This window comes from Galendromus occidentalis, unplaced genomic scaffold (genome assembly GCF_000255335.2).
Source record: "Galendromus occidentalis unplaced genomic scaffold, Mocc_1.1 scf7180000077517, whole genome shotgun sequence".
In the NCBI taxonomy this organism is placed as follows: Eukaryota; Metazoa; Arthropoda; class Arachnida; order Mesostigmata; family Phytoseiidae; genus Galendromus; species Galendromus occidentalis.
The window spans coordinates 31712-56527 of NW_003805505.1; the positions used below are offsets into that span (position 1 = coordinate 31712).

Here is a 24816-nt window from a genome sequence, read left to right on the forward strand (position 1 = left end):
TTCGACTCCCAGTCGGACGTCGAGACCCGGGCGCTAGAGTTCTCCGGTCGGGGCTCATTCCGACACAGAATATCGACGCTGCCGAAAGGCAGAACCATCTCGTGAATGCAAAACATTCCCCCCACCATCTACTTGGACCGAATTTTCGCTCACGCTGAAGCCGCGATCCTCTCCCTCAAGCATGCGGGAAAGCTCCTTGCCTGGTAAGGACAGAGAACATCCGAACGCTAGATATGTAGATGGATAATGGATAATAAACGCTACATGGATAAATAATCAAGGCCAGCTCGTGGACCGATGGACATCATCTTGAATCATGATCTCCGTGAGAAGAGTTGAAAGTTGAATGTTCCATCCGGGGAGAATCAATTGATATTCGTCTCGGTTCGGAATTTGCGAGGAATCTTTCCGAAGTCCAGAGGCAAAAGAACGAACCGTCGTTCTGAGGCACTCGCGAGCCGAGACATTTGCTGGAGTGTCATCCGGCCGCGCGCTTCGGCCATTCACCGGCGATATAGGCGGTGGCGATGACCGATGGATTACTGAGATTTAAGAAATTCGCGAAGCGCCTCCCTTGATGGGACTCCATTCCGGTCGCCTCCATTTAGTCGATATTCAATTACGGCTCAATCGACTGAACTGTTTGGCTGAAACGAGATGCCGTCAAGATTGAGAGACGACGCGACGTGACAGAGCAAGAACATCCGATTCCAAGGATACCCATCCGAATCGAAGCGATGAAACTTCCACAAACCAACTAGCGATGGCGCCGGGTCTTATATCGAACGGATGGCGATGGAGTAGTCGACGGCCCGACAAATCGCCATTCAGAGCGAGCGGCGACACGTTTGCTCAATACACAGCGGAACGTCGTTCGAACCAGGGGGTTTAGAAATAGAGAAATGAAAGTTGTGACAAAAAAAAGTTCCACGGAAGTTTGACCCCGGATGCGCATGAACGGTAGCTGCTTACAGTCTCTGTGACTATTGTTTCGTGCATAGTTCGACTGTCTCATATTCCGATGATGGAGGAATCGTCAACAAAAAGGAATAATACCTCTTCACGGTCTCATCTCAATCGAAGAGAAGGGCGAGGAGGCGACCTCGCGAGCCGCTCGTCGAAGAAGCGCCCGCCATGGACGAACCTACCGGCCGGCCCCACCTGATGCAGACCGAAGAAGCGCGTCGCTCCGACAACGCGTATATCCCGAGAAACTACTACTATATACAAAACAGACAATCAGAAAAATTCGGATGGAGATTGAATAGAAGAAGAAAATGAAGATGGAGCAAGACGACGCAGACGACGATACGGAGAGCCAGAAAGAATAGCTCGATTTTGACATTTGATGGCTTCTGTTACGGAACGGGTGGTCTGGCGATTTCTCACAGGGATCATCATAAGCTGGCAAATGGAGCGAGAGGAATTCCGAATGACTCCAGGAACATTGTAGCATTTCTCTGAAGATCAAAGGACGGCTCCGTAAACAATCATAATGGACAAGCATCCATTACCTCCATTTAACGACCCCTCACCTTTCACCGGTGCCTCGGTCACCCCTCGCGCGTCCCCATGGAATTTCGGGCGGCTTCTGCTGCTGCTTCTAAACATTTCCGAGCCGGCTAATTGATCACGCAGGGTTCGGTCACACACTCCTCGTTTCGGTCTTCGGGCAGGAATATCAGAAGCCGTATTTTCGAGATTCAAACGGTGGAAAGAAGCAGCGGGAGCTCATTTCGCCCGGGAGCAGCCGTAGAGATGGCTGGTGGGACGTGAAACCTCTTTTGAACGCGCTTTCCCGCCACACGGCCGCTCACCCAACCGCAAACAGTTCACGCAACCCAGGTCTTCCCCTCCAGTCGCTCTTTCGTGGAATCTATCCCAACCATACTTTCCATTCGCGAAAGGTCGTTCGAGTTACACGAGCTGCCATTACTCAGCTGATCCCTGTCAACGAATTGAGTCTTCTTGGAGTGAAGCTGAGAAAGACCAATCGCCTCTCCACCTGTTTCGAAATTCCCCGGGAAATCCGTAGCGTGCGTCGTTCCCGCGGACTCGGAAGCCTGTCGATACGAACCCTTACGACTAGATCAGGGGAGGCAGGACAAGTCGCTGAGAGATCGAAGCCCTCGCCCGACGGCCCGAAGATAGAAGGGCTCTTAAATCGACTTTTCGCCTCGGATAGGAGCGCAGCTCATTCCTGATGAATTTCATCCGCAATGATCAGGCGTGCGCTGACCGGCCAGAACGTCCCAACGTCTCCCGATCGAATGCATAGCTCTCGTGGCGATCTATCGGAGGAGGAAAAGTCTCATCGTGGCGAGATGTGTCACCGACAAAGCCGCCTCGTGCTTGGGGGATTACGGTAACACAAATCGTACAATGAGACCGGCGGTAGTCGAACTTTGCATCGCCAGATCAATCTTCCAGTGGTCTCGAGGATGTCGACAACGCTGGAGATCAGCCACGCGTTCCTTCGGCGGCTGATCGGATGCGCTCGGTAGCTCCTTTACTCACTGGTTTTGTTCCCCGCCGCGAATCCATCATATTGGGTGCCTCTATCGTAGAAACAATGTGATGTACCGAGGCGAGAAAGTTCGACAACAAGAAACTACCACCAGCAGAAACATTATACTCAACGGACTTCTCCGGCGAGCTGACGAAGCAAGAAACCCGTGGACGGCCAGCAGTTAGTCGAGCGCGCATTTCCATATAGGCAAGTGAAGAAGCAACTACATAGATGCTCGAGCATGATCGGCGGCCAGACAGCCTCAACGACGACGGCAGGAAAAAACGACACAGTGCTCGCTCACCAAAAGAACAAAGGTCATCACGGGATAGCTGACGGAGCCGCTTCGAAGAGCACCATCCATTCCGAAGGGGACCCCTTCCGAATTGGAGAGTTCAAAAAACCACTCGTCGACCGGAAAAGCGCGACAAGAGGATCTTCCGGAGACCTATACGGGGGAATTCCCGCAGACAGGACACCATGAAATTCTGCTGTCCCAAGATCAGCTGATGGAGAAGCTATTTTCTGAAACTTCGAGCTGGAAGTCCGTAATTACGGCTGCGTTTGTTTGTTGTTCCGGTGGTCCGCTTTCGCTGCAACAAGCCGTCGCTTGCGTTACGTTCACGCACGTCCGTTCCAGACACAGAGAATTATTTTCGTACCGCTCGCGTGGTCGGCGACTCCCTTGTGCGGCTTAGTTCGGTCCAGTTGACCAGTCTATCTGTCGCACGCGCAATTATTGTCCTCTGAGGAATTATGCACGGGGTCGCTCGGGTGTGTCACATGAATCAGGAATTCATTCCTGTCGGCGTCGAGTTCTCCGCGGTTTTCCCCTTTCTCACTTTCTCACCTCGCTTCGACGCCGACGCAGACAGTTGGACGCTCTCTCTCCGAACGGAAGGGGTACTTTGCCGATGCCGGTGGATGATTTCCAATCTTCAGCGTCTTTTCTTCGGTGGCGGGGTGGAGGCGGACGAGCTCCCAATGATCTGAATTGATCAACAAAAAAATCATGCTCCTTTGGGGGTATTGTCGACCATCCGCGGAGAGTTCCGCATGGGTTAATTTCTAACTATATCAGGAAAAGACGAAACGATGGAGCATCGTTCATCTGAGAAATTCCGGGACCAGGAACGGTCGAGCCAAGTCCGACACACCATGTGGCGCCAGCCCCATGGTCGCGGCGAGAGCGAAAATAAAATGGAGAGCTAGAAAGCGATGTGCAAATAATTCCTCTCTGCCGTCGGTCGCAACTACCTCGTCCGGGAAAGTACTTGCTGTGCGAGTAGCTACCGAGGGCTCGACTCCCGAAACAAGTTTTTCCGAGTGAATCAGGCGCGAAAATGAAGCAGCCAACATTTTGACTAGCGGATGGACTGAATCTTGGCCAAAGTTTGCCACCACTCGATTGGCAGGAACCCTGAGTCCCTGTACTTGATGATATTGAGGCTGGAATCCGTTCGAGCACCCGCGGCGGCACCAGCAGCAGTAGCAGTCAATATATCGGAATATGATGATCGCAGGCGGTGCTGCTGCCGTCCTCGACGTCATCATCAACAACGTTATCAAAGACGTTATCCCAGACGTGGCTCAACGTGAAATTTCACGACGTGCGTCAGGCTCCAAGCTTGACGTGCCCTCGCTCGTTCGTTCGCTCGCTCGCTCGCTCATAGGCCCAATCGAAGCCGCCGCTAAGGCCGTAGTAATTAACAGTTTTGGAAGATTTCGAAACTCTAATAGAAACTACCGGTTGCGAGCGGATGGTACGGAGCAGCAGATGGGATCGATTCCGGACAATGCAGCGGCCGCGGGCACGACGATGCCAGCAGCAGGCTCGGCCGATTGGCAAGTTAATTATGAAGTAAGAAAGTGAATGGGGTGGGTAGCCACTGGAGAAAAACTCGCCGAATGAGAAATGACTCTCCTAATCGCGTGTGGAAAAGCCTCATTAGGACACCGGAAGCACACCATGCGGGGATTCCCTCCAACCTGACTGGCACAGATTCGGCATCTTGGCCCGGGCGACGCGACGCGCGGAAGCTCTAGTTCAATCATTTGGGCATAGGTAGAGTCATGTCGTCTGGGAATAGATGAATAGAGAACTAGATCGTGGAGATTTTTCGACCAACCTCGGTGACTCGATCGCTGTGGTTTCTATTGCGTTTCCCCCTGCTGTCGCATTTCTGGCTTTCTATATTCTTCTTTCTTCGGTTTTTCTTTTTGAAAATTCGAAGGACGTGTCGTGAGGTTCAGTCGTAGTCGTTTGTCACTTCATCCGCTGTCACCGCGCGGAGAAAATGCCAGAGAAGAACCTCCCACAGCATTGCCGCTCGCTCACTCAGTCGCTCAGTCAGTCAAAGAAAGCAAAGCCACAAAGGAAAGCGGAGAAATTTGGACTCCCTCGGTGTTTCTGTTGTTAGCATCTGCATCGACGCGTCGTTACGGTCCCGCGGAGGCATTTCGACATGCACCGCGGTGTTGGATGCGTCGTCTTCAGTCTCCCTGTAAATGCCTTCGGGAAAATGATCACGTTCGAGATGGCAGTCGGGATCTTCTCTGTTCTCAATCCGATTCACCCCCGAAAACCGGTATAGGCATGGTCTCCCCTTTTCACGGGTTCCTCGCCAGGATGCCTTTCGCGTGAAAGATCAATAGAAAAGCCTTCTCCGTAGCGACTCATCTCTCAACTCCCTATCCAAGATCTGCTCGAGAAGGAAACTTTCGCGGCAGGGAAATCGATTAGAGTTGAGCCATATTCCTGCGAAGAGTCTCGACAGCGATCGCTGATCGAATAAAAAGCAAATCGCCAGAGAAATGAGCCGACTCATGATCATAGTTCGGGGCTATGCACCGGCGAGGCCACTTGCTCGATCCACGGATTCGTAAATGAGGAGTGACTAACAGCGGAAGCCGACAAATGGAACCGGAACTCAATTAGGCCCTATTAATCGTGTTTGCGCCACTCTGAGATCGTTGAGAAATTAATTATGCAACTGCTCATCCAGAAGTAATCATCCGCAGACACTGTGCGAGCACAGTTTCTCGTGGAAGTTCTGCACCCGAATCGAGACAACACCGGCTAAGGGCTCGAGACCGGCATCTGAACTTCGGGAAGCCTGATCACTTGGGGAAGGAATTGGTACACCGGCTGTGAACTAGCGCTGATTCGGGAGACTCGGGGACGGGACCCCAGAATGCCCCTATCATGGACAACTGGAGTTCCTATTTTCCAGAGTTCTCGTCGGGTCTGACTGACCCCTGGGCGAGAATCGAATTTCCTCCCCTCATCCGCCTCGCCCTTCTCCAGACCGGCAGGTTTCTATGGGCCATCGAAACGCCAACTCCAACAAGAGGATCGGATACTTCGCTCTCCGGCGAGACAGCTCCGCACCACTCCTCTTCATTTAGGTACCAGAAATATTCTGGCGTTCGCATCCGTTGCTACCGTTTTTGTCAAAGCTTTCGAGAGTCACGAGCAGCTCCTGAAAAAGAGCAGCTATTTCAGGCAAGCGTTCTCCGTTCCGCTTGTAAAGGTCTGTTTATCAACGATGTCGAACTCGGATCATCGAATGTGTTTTCGCTGACAATTTATCGCGAGCCTCCGTCACAACGTCCCCACAGCAGAAGCTCGGGAACGGCTGAGGCATCGTCCGAGCCTCATCTACGTCGCTTAGCAGATAAAAGCGATCGTCTTGTGCTTACGAATAAATGTGGAACAGCCGACTCTATAGAAAATCCTGTGGGCGGTTCAAATAAACAACAAACTTGCTGCACGTCTTCGGAAACATATCGTCTTCTGGCGCCGGCCACCTGAGAAAAAGACGACAGCTTTCCACTGAGGGTGCGGAGTCATCCGCTAGGAGGTCGCTTGATTTAGGACTTGTACTAAGTTCCCTTCTCTTTCACCAAGCTACTTCCCTCCCTCTTCGCGTTGGACAGATCGCGGTCTTTGAGGCAGATAGATCACGCTGGTCTGGGACGTCCCATCCATTTCCCGATTTTTTTTTTCGCTAATTCGGTCTGAAGCATCGCTCCCGATCCCAATGTGTAGGTATTACTAAGCCTCTGATCTCCGAGCGGAAGTCGGCACGGACTGGAAGATACCTACCTCTTCCATTTCCCGAAGCCGAGTCGGGTGGAACACGCTCAGGGGCTCGTGCCGGATTCCATCAGGCATCGGATGTAGCAAGCGAGCGGTGACTCTTTGGGGAGATGTTTTTTTCCTGTCTCGCATTCGAACGCCTTGAGCCTTGCGAGATCCTCTGGAGGGTGCATCCGAACCTTGGCGTTGCCGATCCGCTATTCACGTGTGTACATTTAGGAGGAAAAAAGCTGTGTCCACAGGAGCTGAGTACCTACATAGCACCCTCGGGTCGGAAACTCGCGCACTTCAAAGACTCTTCCGAAATCACTAGGCGAACGGGTAAAGACGTCGGAGTGTCAAGGGGCGGAGTATCACTTCAAGCTGCGCAAACTCGACGACGGGCTTATCATTCAAGTGCTGGCAGGTTAAACAGCGATTCGTCGCATTGTTCGCCTCGTATTGAGCATTTCAGCGAGTTGGGGAACGAACGCAGCTCGGAAGGGTGCGCAGTTGGACCTTCAGGTTTCGAGCGAGTATATTATTTGATGACTCCCTCCCTCAGAGTTAAGATCCGGAGATTCGGAGAGAAGCGGAGAAGAACACCGATGATTCCAGTTCTGACTCCCCAACTCGGGTGCGTTCACGCTCCGGCGTGCCGGAAAAACGGCTTGCGAGCTCATCCGGAATCCCGAGCGTACCACTCATGGACGCTGAGTGCAGTCGCCGAGCGAGTGGCCACCTTGTCCTGCTCCGAGAAGCTTCTCGTAAAGGCTGTATGGTCCTGGTCCGCTGGCCGCCTCGGCTCCGAACAGCGACTGAGTACAGGCTTCCTTCCGAATACTATAATCACATCGGCGCCATTGTAATGCAATGAGATCAGAGATCGACGGCGCGCACAAGCTTTTTAATTAGGAAGAGTGGTGAACACAAAAGATCACCCTTCCGCTGTTGTTGCTATTGTCAAGGTCGAATTGTTCGAGGAGTGGAAGACACAAAGAGAGAATCCGATGGGCTGACGGAATCACAATCCTCCTTCTATTATTATCCTCTTCCATGTTATATTCGTGTGATTTCTTCCTAATCAGTGTGACTCTTGCTTATTGGGGCTATCGAGGTCGAGGCAGAATATTATTACCTCTTAGGTGAACGGTGCGGGGGTGAACCGTATTGGCCTCGACCGATGACATCGGCGTCATCTGAGGCTTTCCGGTACGAGAGTGGAAACACGCGCAATCTGTGGAAAGAAAATGGAGAATCTCGCTCGCAAGTGCTGGTGCCCGTTGAGTGCATCAACTTCAACGATTGGACGCGACAGGCGCGCCGCTTTTCCATCTGATCGGGGTTGAAAAGAAGAATATCCGCAATCGGTCATTTCCGATCGAAATATCGGTCGGTTCTCGTCTTTTCGTCTGTGGAATAATCATAGGGCAGTGAAGTTCAAAAGCGAGGGCGTGATTGAGGACGGCCTCTCTATCGATGGCGGCTCTGAAATCGACTCAGAAGTGCATCTCGAATACCTCCCTTCATGCGTCGATGGCCAACTAAGAATCTCAAATCTTCAGCACAGTCTATATGTGGGATGAATACAACCAAAGACGGCACCGGTGTAGTGAGCGATATTGCCACCGAATTCGATCAGAAGTTCGGACGGAAACCCGACCACTTTTTGAGCGTAAAAACTGTCTTTCGATTTCTTTCGATCTATTCATTCCCTCTCTGAAGTAAGCCAATGCCTCGTCGTCATTGTCATTCTGACATCCGTGATATATCTCACGAAGAAGTCAACAAAGAAATTACAAAAGTAATTCGATAAGAGACCGACCCTTTCAAGGGTCAGAGTTTCCGATCCGAGGGTTCCCTGGGCCTCACTGGACTCTTCGTACCATCTCCCTTTACGTGGCGGAGGATCACGCGAGGAAAAATTGGAGTCACTCGTATCTATCCTGAAGTAGGCCGGTCCCCCCGCCGACAGAACATCTTCTCCGGCCGGCCATGAGCTCAATTACTTGATTGAGGCCGTTTGCCTGAGGAGCGTTATCAGCACGGGGACCGCTGCTGAAGCGGCGCTGAAGAAACCGCGAACAATTTTCGAGACGGATGACAGAATGGGGAACTTTGCGTAGAGGTTGCTTCGAATTTGCGACACGGATCACGGATTAAGGTCACGTCGTCACAAGCTAGCTAACTCCCTACATACATCCAGGAGCATCGCTCTCGGGCGAAGCGCTGCTGCTGTCTCGCATAGTTTTGCGATATTGCGAACGATGACCTTGCCGACGCGCTTGTTAGCGCGAACTCATTCTGCTCGGTGAGCCTGTACAGGATCGGGATCGGCCTTCGACTCCGGATCGGAGTCCAGCAGAAAGAACGTGGAGCTCGGAATAGCTCCGAGAGGAAACCGCGGAGTATCTGAGGGGTTATGCTTTTGATGAAAGCATCGCGCGTTGTTCTGTGCTCGGTGTTGTTTACTCTTCTCACAATCCTTTATCTTGTATTCCAGGTGAGGCTACTTTCCCGACTCCGGAGTCAGCTCGAGATTGCGAAACATCAAAGGCTCTGTCCGGTGCCGCCGTGACGAATAACATACCGGAAGTTTCCAAGTTTCCCTCTAAGCTCCAATAAATCATTCGGGAGGGAAATCATCCGCCGCTGCGGCTGCTGTTGCTACCGGTACTGGGACCGAAGGGAAGCCGGAGAGACGGGAAGGAACTAGCTTCCATACTAGATGGATATGTTGTCGGCAAAGCAAGGCATGACAAGTCGAGCAAGCCGAAACATTGGCATGCAACAGGAAGCAAGTAACAGATGGCAGGATTTGGTGGGAGAAATCGCGTCAACTTGGAGCCGTCTCTCGACGAAATTCCGCCTTCGGTGATGTTGACGACAACCTGGCGGGGATAGGCGACGACTTATACCGCCGCGGCGCTATCGAATCGATGCTCGACGGAGGAGACTGGCGAGTCGATAAGAATCGTACGAAGCCATTCCAATAAGCGTCCACAGAGGCTATTTAAGGAGCTCCTCGTCATCATATTACGTCATCGCTTCCGTCTCGAAGCCTTCACGGCTCGCTCTCAGACAACGACCCATCGTACGGATTTTCCACGGGGTAGCCGGATCTATCGCGGACTCTCCAGAGGACGGCGGATATTCCAATGGTTCGCGTAGATGCGGCGAGCGGGAAGAGCCCGGACGTGCTCTGTATGTGGTGGATGTAGACTGATACGACGCATTACGTCGCACAATTGCTCTTCCCGCTTGGGAAACCATCAAAGGCAAACATATGAGGCTATCAATGGCATCAGCGGCCTCCGGCTGCGTTTCCAGCGGCGCGGCGCTCCGAGCTCTGATCGGAACCGATGAATTCTAAACATCGTGGTCAACGATACAAGCTGGAGTCAAGAGACCGCAAATTCGCACTTTCCGGACGCATCGTTAAAGCCTGCATCGATGAATATCTACCCCGTACCAAAGATGGAATGAGAGATGATCGAATCCCGCTTAGGCGATGCCTCCGTCTTTCCCCGAGAATGCTGGAAGAGGAAGTTTTTCGATCGGCGATACACCCTTCTCAGTGATTCAAGGGGGTCTCGCCCCTGATGCACGCCATCCTTGCGGACCGCAATAGTTTCTGCGCGTCACTTGTCCCGGATAGCACCTACTTACCTCGAACTGGGAAAATTCCCAAATTCCCCATTTTTCCCGCGTTCACGAAGGTCAGCTCGCATTCGAATTGAGCTCAGTCGACCGAACGGCTCTATGCAATAATTACCCGCTCCCCGCAAATCATCCGTCAGGACTCGGGACAAACCAAACCAGATGAACGCGGATTGGATGAGCGTCTCCAAAACGGGCGACATCGATAGTTATTCCGATCCAGGTAGCTGGAAGATTCCCGGACAGTTCATTGTATGCTGTGACGCAGGGCGGAACGAGTCAGGGGCGCGAGCCGGGAAAGCATGTACCAGCAGTTTTCTAAGTCACGAACTGCGAAGAAGATCGAAAACAAGCGCGCGGTCGAGAACAACTTGACGTCGAGAACGTCGGAGAAGAGGCACAACTACATAGTTGTGATAGAAAAAAAGAGAACGACAGAAGCCTCGGGCGACGAGCGCTCCGAAAAAAGGGAGAGCATGTTGAAGCCGCGGTGGAGACACGCCGCGCCGTACGAGCCAATGGTAACCAGATTTCGGACTCGATGCCACAGGCTGGTGCTGAGCTCGGTGGCGCTGCGATTCACTCGTCTTGTTCCAGGCGTCGAGGCGCGACTTCGCTCTTTAAGCAACGCTTTCTTCTTTCTCTCCTTTTCCGAACGGCTTTCTCTCCCCTCGTCTGTTTCCCGTCTCATCCGTTCGTTCCTGTCTCTTTCGCCGTCGTCCTCACTTACTTATCCTTGAGGGGTTCGTTTCTCCGACGGAGGACGAAGCGGGGGCAAAGCAGGAGCCAGGCACCCTTCCGAGCGGGCTGGCGGGCGGACAGGCGTTCGCGCGCGCGCGCGAGAAAGCGTGAGCCCATAATCAAATTTGCAAACACCTTCTTGTTACGGTCGACTCTTTCCCCGCCGTTTTCGAATGCCGCTCGCATCCGTCGATTTCTCTCTCGCAATCGTCCTTGCAGCTCCGAGTTTGAAGGCGAACAGTCTCCTGAAACGACGAGCTCGAGCGGCATCCGATAGCGAAGCGAGCTCTCGGATCCTCTCGCGCTGCCTCACATACGTAACGCGACGCTCACAGGAAAAGGCTTCTCTACGGTTCCCCGAATCCGCCTGATTCACTCTGACGTCTCTCGACCGCTCGCACCGCCAACCCCGCACCGGAAGGGCACCGGCCGTACTAACCAGCGGCTGAGTGACGGACCCCAAGTCGACGGCACCGTTCCTGTTGTGAGGTCCCGGCGGCTCGGCGTTTCAAAGCAGGAAAATAATAGCGGAAGATGCTGAAGCATGACCGAATGCGTGAAGCGAGCGTTCGCGGAAACAAAGAGTCTCCTCAGAGGGAATAGCTGTCCCGTTGGAGGATTGCGTGCGAAACAATCCTCCAGCAGCATTGGCGAACAATATACAAAAAGCCTCCCCGCGTGGAAGACAACGCTCGCGGCAGCGTCTCATTGTGACGTGAACGACGACGGGGCGGCATGTGCGTACATGCACCAAAGGACACCGAGAGTCCTTTCCGGACGCGTTGCGTGGCGAGAGGAGCATTGAGACGTTCAGCGAGGAAGAGCGCGGCAATCCCGGCAAGAGAATCGAGACGCCACTGAAGGCAACGAAAGGAAGTGCTTTTCCAACTAACTAGTAGACAAAGCCAACGCGACAAACAGAGAAAAACTGCCGCGATCGCCAACACAATCTCCTAGCTCTGCGAAGTCCCCCCAAGATCACTGACTTGGATTTTCTTCCGCGTTATGACCCCCCAGGGATCATAGATTCAGCTTCAACGTCCTACCAGTGGCGTTCGCTCCATTCGATGAAGACAGGCTTTGAACTCCAACGCATCAGCCGCGAGGAGTGTTCTAGCTTTTGCGTCGGTGTATTGGGCAGACCCCTGGAGTCGCAATTCGTAGGTGGCTCTCGTCCGCTTGTGATTAGAAACACTCGGACACATGACTCATCAGAATTCCGTCGGATCTCACGGAATATCAGTCCTCGCCATTTCGATCTCCCTTGCGAAGATATCGAGTCTTTTCTGGTGGAACACTCGCCGAACACACGATCGGTGGGATGAAGCGAGCGTGTTCGATCTCGTCGCTCTGACAGCTATCTATGCGTCCCGCTTGTTTTTCTTCATCGCCGAATTCGCTCGAAATTGCATTTGCATCGAGTCATCGATTCCTACCCAACTGAACTTAGGGAGGTGACTCACGAGGAGGTTTTCGGTCGGGAAAAGGCGCGGTCCGCTGAACTTTTGGGAGGAGGAAGCGTCTGACAAGTGATTCTCATAAGCCGGATCCTCATTTATGTCGTTCGGGGAGACCGGAGAGTCCAGGGAAATTGAGTGACTTCCGAAGAAGGAAGAAAATTCGGGGAAACCTAAGAAAGCGAAGTTCGGAAGGAAGACTCGTGCCGGTTCCTTAGCGGAGCACTTAGGACGGCCGTGGCACCCCGTTTGCCGTGGAGTTCATTGAGCAGGAGGCGACGCGGGTACCAAAATACAGCCTGAGATGGTTGGATGTTGAGATCGTTTTCCGATAATTTATGCTTTTCGGATACACACACAACCTCGCTCACTCAATCAGACGCTCTCTGGTCCCTCCGTGTTCCCTCACCAACGCGCGGAGCCATCCGCGTAGCAAGTCGCCGCGTCTTTCTCCCCGAAATCCAGTTTTTTCCCGCAGGTACGTGAGAGCTAAATTGTATGCGCCACGGAACGTTCCCGGGGAATTTATGACGAGACGACTCTCATTCGACAGACCTCGTTACGGACGGTCACTCCTGCTCGGTTCCCTAGTTAGTTAGTCCGCTGACTGGTCACTCGGCTGGTTGTTTCATCGGGCCGGTTGGGTGACCGGCTGACAAACGGACAGATCGACCGACCGACCGACTGTCTGACTAACTGGTTGATTTGCTTGTCCAAATGGGCGGCGACAAAGTCGTCGGTGTTCGTCCACTGAGAACTTTCTGCAGTAAATCCAAGGAAATTATCCCCGTTGACTACCAATAGACTGACTGAGTGAGTCGCTTCTCACTCTAATCGGAATGGGTCGACGTCTCTCGCCGGGCCGTACCGCCACATAGTTGCAGTCGACCGAGGGGAAGCCGAATTGAAATTGATATTTACGATCTGCTATTGACATCTTTATTCGCTTTCGGCCGTTCGGTCTTTCTGTCGGCCTTTCTGCCCGCCTGTTTGCTTGACTTCGGCTACCGGCAAGAATTACGAGTGCTCTGTCGGATCCATCACGAAAGTTGGTGGTGACGAAGAGGCAGCGGCGGCAGCAGCAGCAAGAGACCTGGAGAGGCGTGGTCCTGAATGTCGCCGTATGACGCGTTTGTGCTTCGTATTTTGGTCGTCATCGGTAATAATCGCACTCGCCGCTCGGATTACGGGTTCCGAAACACGGCAAATTGATTCGCATGTGGGCCCTCCGGCGTCCTATCGACTCCTTCGATTGATGATAATCTATGATGAAATATAACATGATGAGCAACCCCCTCTATACCGAGTATCCGAGCTGGGGGGGTTCCGCTTTCGTGAAAGTCCATCTCCGGCTCGACTATTTCGGAGCGCAGCCAAATCGAGCGTATTCAAGGAGGACGAACCGACCTACGAGTCGTCGTCCGCATTGTTAGCGACCAACATCCCGATGGCGAAGCGTTCGCAGTTGCTCGGGAACATTGGCCGTGAGCACTCCCGTCAAGTGAGCTCTTCCGTGATCCACCGCTCGCTGACGAATGGCTGTCTCGTGGGCAAACTCGATTGCGGCTTAGTGGTCGAAATTTTGGTTCAAATTAAATTTTGTTGTTTCGCAGCCCGACCGACGAGGGAGCAGGCGGCGGCAAGCGAGCGTCCGGATGAGCCTACGGATAAACCAACGGCGCGGGTGGTCTTCAGTGTAGTCATCAGCGACGGCAGCACGAGCGGTTACCGCCATCGCTCCCGAGGCAATTAAATAAAGGACACGGTTCCGTCCGAATGTCTCAAGGAGGCACTGACACTCTGGAAGTCGATGAGTAACTCAACTCATTTTGTGCCACGATCGTTTGCGTCAATGCCGTAACTCCTAAGAAGAAAATGGGGGCCGGAAGGTCCTCCGATCTTCGGGATGATCACTCCGGGATATCACCATGCGAACTCCGCTCTCGAGCTGAAGGGGAACCTAGTTAATAGAATTTTGAGCTTTGGATCATTCTCCGCAAGCGATGGGAATTTAGCTCATCTGACAATCTGGCGGAGCAGAAGTGCTCGAGCGGTGAGCTTTCGAGCTTCGGGATAATCTGCGAATACATCGACCCAATCCAATATTTCTGGGGACATCGAATCGGCGACGTCTAATGTCTCGTAGTGAGCAACCGGAGTCGATGTCTAACGCTGATGATCCGTTAATGTTTCGTGGGCTCAGCGACTCAGGTGGTCCGGAGCATTTAGGAGCTTTGGCTCGGTCTTCTGGAGACAATTGTCCCTCGAGTTGTGCCGAAGCGTTTGAAGTGGCCGGAGAATACATGACGCCACGTCTCTGTGCTCCGATACCTACTCACTTCACTTCTCTCTCTCATTGCCGCGTCTCACCGAAAGACAAAGAGAAGAGAACTGTGGAGCCAGGTGGCGTAAATACGAACTGCAGTTTCACCAGCTGTGCGCTTCACACTGAATCTTTCGTTGCGCGACGACGGAGATGACGGCGGCGACAATGACGACGGCAACGACTCTGCACGTCAGCAGACGTCCCGCGTGTCCTCGAAGAAAAAAATGGCTCTTTTCCCTGAAAGGAACTTCAACAGTATGACGGGGAGCGTCGGGGAGAAGGAATATTTTTCACTGACTTCTCGGTGACGGTCCTTTGTGCCGGAGAAAAATACCCTGTGGAGTTGCAGGTGTTCACACCCCGCTACGGTCGCAGTATTCGGGGGTGACTCGAATTATAGGGCCCATACGAAGGCTCAGTCTCATTGCGCAACTCGGTACTACTGCTTACGGTCGCGGAACTGAACGATTCCTCAATGAATACGTAGGTTACACACTGGTAATGTCTCGCGGATTCTAGTGCTTTGTCCCAAACCGTCCTCAGCTTGGATGTTCCAGCTTGTGGACGATGGAAACATTCCATTCAGAGTAGTGGTTTCGTCCGTTGAGGCAACATCTAGATCCTCGTCGGCGGCGTCTTCGAGTCTGGCGACCTTTGGCGTCCAGCCAAGAGGGTTCGTCCTTGATCTGCACCATGACTCTCCTCTGTAGCAGCCTCCAATGGCTCTCTTTTCATCGTCCAACTTCCCCTCCCGCCGTGATCGTTCGCCCCGCAAGGTCTTCGGTTTCCTGGCGGCCGACTCCCAGGACTGCCGGGTTGGGCGACGCTTCATCGAGCGAAGCAGTACAAAGCAGTGGACGGTGACACCCACGGGGGTCGCGAAATGTCTGACTAGTATCTGCTCTTGCTGTCCTTGGGCATGCGGAGAAATGCTCTGTCAAATTCTCCGGTCCGTAGGCTGATGATGACCGAGAGAGCAGTTGCTCATTATCCTCTCATTTCCCGAGTCGAAATATTTCAGGGACTCGTTGACGTCCCTCTCGAGCTCCTTCGGCTGAGCGGTTCCAAGTATCTACGTTATACCGTGATATGAAATTAATATATGCCAACGCGACTTGAGCTCGAGTCCGAGCTCGATTTCCATGACAACTGCTCGGGAAGCAGGCACTAATGCCATGCGAAGCTTAGATTGTATCTTGTGTTCGGTGATTTGCCACCGTCGTCGTCGCCTTGATCCCATGAATATTTGATGTATTCGGTGTCAAGATGCATAAATCATCTCGTCGCCGCTGCTGCCATCGCTTCGGCTCCCGGATGATACGTACCAGCGTAATCAGGGCTATGACGAAGCGAGGATTTCTTCCTCTTGCGGAATCGACAGCGAAATATCTGCTGTCCCGGAGAACCGCGCGGGGTTCTACGCTGTGGAACGGATCAGAACTGGAATCCCGTCTGAAAGAGTCGGAAAATTGTCGGAGTCAGCAGATCTCGACTTTTCGCTCGCGAATGGCGCTCGTCCCATCGGAACACGCGACGAAGTAGAGTCGACAGTGGATGGCAAAAGATGGAAAACCCATGCCGGCGGTTAGTTATGATGGGGGAGCCGCACGGCGGATTCAAAGCCACGCTCCAAGCTAGTCCTTGGTAGATTTCTCTTTGTTTTTGGTGGGTTTTGTCAGTCCGAAGGAAGGGACAGGAACGTACATTTCGAGCTCGAAATAATTCTCCGAGTGCAATGTCCCCGATTTCCAAGAACGAGCACTGTGGCGAAAATCGATTTCGGAGATTATGCGCTCGCGACATCGGTCGAAACAAGATGTCTGTCCTCGGTCATCCAAGGAGCCTGCGTGATCTCGGACTAGCTGTGAATGGGAAGTCCGCGAAGTTGTCTCGTGACATTGATGTTGTTTGCTATTCGGATGAGAGATCGACGTTTTGAGCGGTAGCAAGCTCAGACCGAGTCGAATGTTTCTGGCCTCGATTCAGCTCATCCGTACGCTCAAACACCACAGAGGTGTTCCTCAACGAGATCTTTTTTGTTCGTATCGGAGCGATACATTCTCAGGACTCTCATGGATAAGATTCTGCACTGGGGGTGGGCGGTGTGCCGATAAAGTTATTAAGTCACCGAGATAGTCGAGAAAAATCGAAGTTTCCCTCGATTCGTCGATATTTACACTCGAAAGGAAGCTCGGTGGCCGCCGCGAGTGTGTTCTGGTCGGAAAAGGGAATGCGGAGCGGTCAATGTGCATTCGTCCATCGGTCCATTGGCCTCTGGACGGCTGTCTGAATTCATGATGAGTCGTCGGAATGGAAATGTGATCGAAGATTCAATCAGAGACCCGTAGAGCTTAGAGAGACCGATACCCATAGATTTTCCTCCCCCTTCAATAGAGCGCGGGAGTATGTTGCGGTCTCCGGAGCCGAATTTTTGTTCAAGGAGACGTTCCGAGAAAGCGACCGACAAGCGGGTGAACGGATGGATGGAAAGACGACGGGAAGACGGACGGAGGAGCGGGTGGCAAGTCTAAAGAGCATTGTCAGCTGTTTTGGCTGTGCCGAGGGAGAAAATCTCGACGAGAAGTTGCAACGGTCCTCGACTTTGACCGAGAGTCCTTTCTCTACAGTCGCGGAGAACGAAAATGAACGGCTGCGAAATTCGAGGGGGCTGAACAGCGACGACGCTGCCGGAATCGCCAGCCACGGTGCCCGCTGGTGACCGAACGAAATTCCCGGAAAGGAGACAATTTTCCACTTTTTTTCCCACCCCGTTCCGCGATCGAAGCTTCGGAGCGACGTGAGTTTGCGGAGTGACCGCTGCGCGGGTTCAAATCTTAGACTCCATGGAGTGCGTTCCCTGTGTTCCGCGCTGAGAGTCCGGATCATGCGGCGCTCTTCCTCCGAGCGCTCAGGCCTGCTCTGGAAATTCGGAAAAGTGTTGTTTATTAAAGAGCTACAGTCACTGAGCCCGGGGCTGCCTTCCTCCGCTACAGTATCGATGTTGTTCCTGGTGCAGCTCCTCTTATTAGCCGCAGCGAGAACAACAAGCCAGAAACGCAGGATCGTCTCAGCAATGAAGACGACCATAATCACACAGGGACCGGCGGGGGAGCAGGAGCCAGGATCCTGCGGTTGCAGCAACCGCGGGTTTTAAAAAGCTGAGCGCAAACTGTGACCTGCCTCGACGCGCGTGGGGAAACTATTTAAGACCCCCGGGTCATCCATGATCACCGAGAGTTCCCTCTTTGTGGAGGCGGCGCCGACCGTGTTTGAGGGAGGCAGAGCGACGAGTCCGCGGCACGTATCCACATCCTCTTGACGTTAAACGAACCAACGATCCACTCGTCCGCCAGACTCCCACAATTTCGGTAGCAAACGAAGCGAGCAGACAGGCCAGCTGGCAAGACGGTCTCCGACGGGACCGACCTGGATTAGTTCCAGTCACTTGCAACGTGCGTGAGAACTCACCTATCCGAAGCGGGAACCATGGGGTAATTGAAGTTCCTATCGAGTGTATTTCCTCCGCTGCCGGTTGTCGATGGAAAAGTGCAAACTAGAGCTCCAGGATGACGTGCCCGAAACGTTGGAAAAGCCGAGTAGATAAGCTCTCGACGAAAGATGGTATCGATGTATAGGGAGAAGGAAGACGAGGAAAAAATACAGCCAGGGCGACCCATGACGGGCCGATGAAAAGCGTGACTGGGCCTTCGGCAACTCAATCCGACTTTAATCAAAGCAGCAGCTCGAGCAACACCGGCTCCGGTGTTGTCTCTCTTCCCTGAGGCTTTGTGCGACGTTCCCGTCACGCCCTCACGACGCCCCTCTCGATCTCCTCGGAGCCTTATCCATAACTGAGTCAATGGGTCACGTCACCTTCTTTGTTCTTGTTCGTCCTCCAGTGGAGTTCCGTTCTCAATAGTACGACTGCAAACCAGCTGCACTCCTGGCAAGAGGAAAAGGCAGCTCCTCTTGACCCGGACAGCCAGACAAGGACACTCGGGTAGGGAAAGATATCTCCGCTCGGCTTGCACCGATCGTCGTCTCGATGGTAGCGATGATGCGGGAAAGGCTAATTCGGAGCTAGCTCCACGCTCACCACCTGTCTCCTGCAACGCAGAACGTCCCGCTCACCAATCGATGGCGGGCTCCTCTCGCGCCACTTCCCTGCTGGTGCACTTTTTCGGGTTGTAAATCCCTGCGAGAGTCTTCTTCGCTTCCTCTCTCTGGCAGCGTATCCCGTCTCCTCCGGCCGAATCGGATCGCTTCCTCTGCCCAAACCCCCTGTTCTGTCCGTATTTTATCCGGGAGCCGTGTGCCGCTCGACGTCCTTTTTCCGGCACCGCTCTCTCATTCTTACTTAGCTGCTCGGTGATAGTCGCGGCTTTGGCGGTCGGCCTCAGGCCGAGACAGGCCGTCGGACAGCCTGAAAGCGGTCTTTTCTCTGCCCCTTCAGAATAACGACAAAGGAATCCCGAGGCTGCGAACGAAATTACGGCATCACTGATAACTTATGGAAGATCGGAAAAGCCAACAAGAGAGGAATGCCCGCCCGCTCGCTCCGGCCCCGGCATTCTATCGATGTGAAGTTTCATACGAGAGCTCGCGTGCAATCGGTAGTATCGGCCCATCTGCGATGAGATCGACGTACGTTCTCGACTTTCGGTCGCATCGACACACAAACTTCGTCGGAGGCATCTCATATGGGAATCGGTCTCCCCTCACCAGTGCCGCTCGGACTTCCCGGCTTACGTAATCGACTGCTGATTGGATAACCGAAACTCGAGAAGAACATTCGCATTTTACGCAGATGACGTCCTTTTTTGATATTCTATGGCAGCCCGATCCCATCTTCGCTACCGTGACCCGAGCTTCGACTGGCATCGTGGAATTGGTTCTTTTCCCTAAAAACCACCCTTTCGTGGATTATGGCTATCACGACAGTTTCTGGACAACCGTGATGGACAGCCTCAACATGCCAGGCGCGTCTGGCTTGTCCGCTCGTCGGATGGGTGGGTGAGGAGCTTCTTGAATGGATGGGTGGTGCTGTATTCAGTGCATCTGCTTCCCGAAGAAAGGGGAATTTCACTTATGACGAGAGTCATTCGTGTAAACTCCCTTTTTCGGATCGCTCCACGGCAAGAGCTCAAGGACATCCTACGGTAATATCAACCTTCGGTAATGACAGCTATCTCGGACGGGTGCGGGATGGCGTTGCAAGTATGGCAAGGGAAATTTTATTGTTTCTACTCTTCGATCGGACATCTTGCCGTAACAAATTGTGCGGAAACGTCGAGGCGGAGTCAGGCTTTTACTGTTGCCTCTGATTATAGTACTTTCTGTCATAGTTCAACTTCGATCTCCCGGCTCGATGGAGCGATAGGTTCACCTGAATCACAGCATCATCGAGTCGATAGCTTGTTGAGAAACCGGCAGTTGCCAGAGGGATCCGTCCGAACTTTCTCTGCGATTTTCTTCCGCTTGTGAGCCCTCGGCAAGATTTCCTGAGGGACCACAAGCTGAATCTACTCCTCGACTCCGACGTCACCGAATGAGTAGACGCCCTTAGTGAGGCGCCGATTCCCTATTGTGATCGCCCCGTATGGCTTTTTCGAGTAGAAAATTCATGTCACGGTCTTACGCTCATGAACGACTATCTGTCTTTCCAGATCCTTCCCTTGGCTCTGTGAGCCAGCCCCTGTACCTCCAGCCATCCCGATCAGAACAGGCTTACCTCACGGGAAACTCCTTCTTCGTGACGTGCTTCGGCGAGGACGAAGACCGGGATCAGTTGATGTGGCGGAGTCCCGAAGGTCGTCCGATCACTGAAAGCGAGGGGCGCATGCACGTCTACCGAAGAAGAGATGATCCCGAAGGAACTGTGTCACTTCAACTAGTCGTCGACGGGGTGAGTACCCAATAAGTATGGCAATTGAGTTCCGCTAGAATTGACAGATGCATTCAATTTATTCCCATTCTATCATTACATAAATCTCTCCCGGGGCAAGTTGGTTCGACAGCATTCGAAATCAGCCAGATTCCCTTTTTTCATTTCATTCCCCGAACATCCCCGTCGAACTCGCTCGCTCCAAGACATTTCCTCCCACCGCTGTCCATCGAATGCTGTCGCAAAGGGAAAGTTGACAAAGTCGTAACCTCTTTCGACTCACTCTAAATTCACCCGGCTGCATGAATGGTGTTCGCCATTTTATATACAAAAAAAAGATGTAGGCGTCATAGTAATTTACAAATCGATCGTTTCGGTGGAGGGGGCGCTTCCAAGGCCGCTCTGACTGCTGCTTCGAAAACCTCTTTGACTCCCATTCCTTTGAGCGCTGAGCATTCCCGGTAGACGTGCGCTCGAATTTTTCTTGCCATCGCGGCTCCATCGTGACTTGTGACCGGGGTTCTGTTCTGAGCCATCAGTTCTTCAATGGTTTTCCGATCCTTGCGCAAATCGATTTTGTTTGCTACGAGAACTATGGGAACGTAGGGCAGGTAATGCCGAACCTCGGGCAGCCATTTCTCCCTGACATTGAGTAGCGAGACCTGCGACTCAACCGAGAAACAAATTATAACCACGTCGGTGTTGTGGTAGGAAAGGGATCGCAAGCGAGCGTAGTCTTCCTGACCGGCGGTATCCCAGAGAACCATGTCATGAGTTTTTCCCCCTACGTCGATACTGGTTTCCTGCGCACCGAACACCGTGGGACAGTAAACGAAGTCGGGAAAATCGTTGAGCGCATAACGCATTTGGAGGCACGTTTTGCCACAACAGCCATCGCCCACAGTGACAATTTTATATCTCTTCGGAGGTTTAGGTTTATTAGCCATCCCTCCGCTCTCGAATCCTCGTCTGGGCTGCTACTCCCACTACGACTCGACCACGGCTCGCAGGGACCTCTCGATCGTGGGCTACGGCTTTTCCTGCAAAGAAAAATACTTTTTTTTTCTTTCTGCGGACACGTCTCCTAATAGCTCCTCGCGCGCAGATTAGATCTATGACGGATAGTTCAGAGCCCTAAACGACAGAGCGCCGATGAATACGATAAAAAATTGAGCGGAACCGAAGTGATTAAATTTGGTCGGCTTTCCGTCAACGCCGCTTCCATCCAGCTTCAGCGGCTGAGACAGCGCGCCGCTGTCAGGTCAGCGTGACTCGCGGCTGAGCTGAGTTCGACCCGGTCGGTCAGCCTGACTGCCTACCTACCTACCTACCTACCTACCTACCTACCTACCTACCTACCTACCTACCTACCTACCTACCTACCTACCTACCTACCTACCTACCTACCTACCTACCTACCTACCTACTACTACCTACCTACCTACCTACCTACCTACCTACCTACCTACCTACCTACCTACCAACCTACCTACCTACCTACCTACCTACCTAGGTAGGTCAAGAAATCGAGGTCAAGAAAATAAAATGAAGATCGCCGAATGGGATGATCTGCGAGAATTGACATCAACGTTTCGAGGAATCAATTTCAATAAATCCGCTTGGAACTCCGCGATTTGATTTCGATAGTGAACGGGAGTCCCGAAAGCATTGTTGTCCCCAAAATAATATACGAAGTTCATTTCACGCGCGAAATTTCTCATACGCCGAGGCTCGTTACACGCGGGGCTCGCTATACGCGGGCTTCGTTAAACGCGAGGTTCGCTATAGGCGAGGTTCGTTAAACGCGAGGCTCGTTATACGCGGGGTTCGCTATGCATGAGGTTCGTTTTACGGAAAGCTCGTTAAACGCGAGGTTCGTTATCAGCGGGACTTTAGGTACATAAGTGAAGAGCTCGCAGCGAGTCCGGACGCCGAAAAATTCCATCGAGCAAGAGTCGATGTCTCTGAGCGGCGATCTTTCAGAGATCTCTCCCGAGGTGAAGCCCTCATGAGAGACTATTCCCGGGGTATGATTCGAATGAACGCTCCCTCTTCAGACATCCAATTGGAAAGAGGGAGAATCACCTCGCTTCATCCCTCTGCTTGAGTGAAAGTATCTGATAGGCACACGAGCCGTCTGGGCGGCGTGGCTCACTCCTGTGTGATTGATCGGAAGGTTAATAGGTCAATCCGACCTCTCTGGCACGCATCAGAATGTGATCTCGACTCATCACTGCCCAATCGACATCAGCGGAAGGGTCACTTACCATCCGTACTTGCGGTCGACATTCCTCTGGAGTCCAGCGGGTGCCGGTCAGGCTGAAGAGCATTGAAGGTGTGGGAAGCTCATACCTGGCGGCTGAGGTCACTCGGGACCCGAAATCGTGATGGATCGAAACTCCGATTCCCGAACTCAAAACATTCGTCGATCCCAAAAGGGGAGAGGCCCGAGTTAGGCAATGATCTAGGAAAACAGCACCAACTAGCTGGAGAATTGAATGACGTTCGGAGGAAAATCTACAACCAAGTCGAGAGAGGTTGCCAACGGCAACAGAAAACTCTACGACTATATAATTCGAGCCCCGAGATATCAGAAAGCAAAAAGATTCTGGGACACCCGGAAAGAGGACAGGGGGGACCGAAAACCGGTGGCTGCCCTAGATGAGTCCGGGAGGGAGATCAAGGACGGAGAAATGGAGGACCACCTCACGGAGGTCCTCTCGAACTTGCTCGAATGCGACAATGCTGAGAGTCCCACCACGGACCCAAAGAGAGAACTGAAGGTCCCAATGGGGCCACGAGTAGTGGTTGACGCCGATATGATAGCTGAAGTTTTCGGCAAAGTACCGATAGACTCTGCGATGGGACTGGATGATATACCAGCCTACGTCCTCGGAAACCTAGGCAAAACAGGATGCGAGTACTTAGCACGACTGTTCACAGATATCAGGAGGGGAGCCCGGCCGATCCCAGAGGACTGGCGCTTAGCACGGGTGTCACTCCTCATGAAGAGCATCTCGAAAAAAGGGATGCTCAAAACGTATCGGCCACTCACAATATCACCGATATTGTACAGGCTATTCGCGCGAATACTATGCCGAGAAATCCAGGATTGGATGGAACAATCGGAAGTAATCGGTGAAAAGCAATATGGCTTCAGAAAAGACAGAAGAGGAGAAGATTGAATTTTTATCTTGACTTCTGCCATCGAAATTGCTTGGCAGGAGAACGCAGGCCTGATAACCTGCTTCTTGGACTGCACCGGTGCCTACGATCGAATTGACAGGACACGACTCTGGGAGGTTCTGGAGAAGAAAGGCATGCCAGAACCTATCATAGAACTACTCAAACTTCTATACTCCGATAACAGAGTAGCACTCCATTATAATGGCCACAAATCCAAAACCATCCGAACGGAGATGGAAGTCCGACAGGGTTGCCCGTTGAGTCCCATCCTATTCATCCTGTACATATCAGAGCTCGAATCGAAGCTACAGCAAACAGGAATCGGATTTAAGGTCAGATTGCCAGGAAAATTGTTCGACACTGAGCGAGAAAGACATCTCTCGATAAGTGGACTATTATTCGCTGACGACTTGGTACTGATCTCACAGACCCGGAAAGGAATGGTCACATTACGAGAGGTAGTACCGATTTTTGAGGACCAGATGAATCTCCAATTCAATCCAAGCAAGAGTGCCATTATAGAATATGCGCCATGTAGAGACTCAGAAAAGGAATACGAAGTCCAAAACCGCGCGCTACCTACTCTCAACTCCTACAAGTACTTAGGCATCACTCTCTATGATGGGAAAAACTACCTGGAGGAGCAAGAGAAGATCTGGGAATCGGAAGCAGAAAAAGTTCTGCGACAGATGCACGCCAAATTACTCTGAAGATTAGACAGATTTGAGGTGACTAATATCCAGTGGAAGAGCACGGCGGTACCAGGATTGACATATGCCAACTCGGTAACCACCATGTCCGCGAAACTGCGGCGGAGACTCGAAATCCTACAACGGGAGGCTGGAAGATGGGCCCTGGGGGAAGCCAATGCGAACACCGCCATAGAATTCAAAGACGGAGAGCTGGGATGGTCCACGTTCGAAGCCAGAGAAGCGAAGAGTCAGCTAATATATCAGGCTAGAATCAATGAGA

At 52.5% G+C, this 24816-nt stretch overlaps 1 protein-coding gene across 1 annotated transcript; it reads right to left on the reverse strand.

Annotated features, from left to right (window-relative positions):
• Positions 1-20764: 20764 nt before the first annotated feature.
• On the reverse strand, positions 20765-21694 carry LOC100904777 (ras-like GTP-binding protein RHO). The gene has a single exon (XM_029112597.1). The coding sequence runs from the start codon at positions 21603-21605 to the stop codon at positions 21006-21008; it is 600 nt and encodes a 199-aa protein (XP_028968430.1). The 5' UTR covers positions 21606-21694; the 3' UTR covers positions 20765-21005.
• Between the last annotated feature and the right edge of the window lie 3122 nt (positions 21695-24816).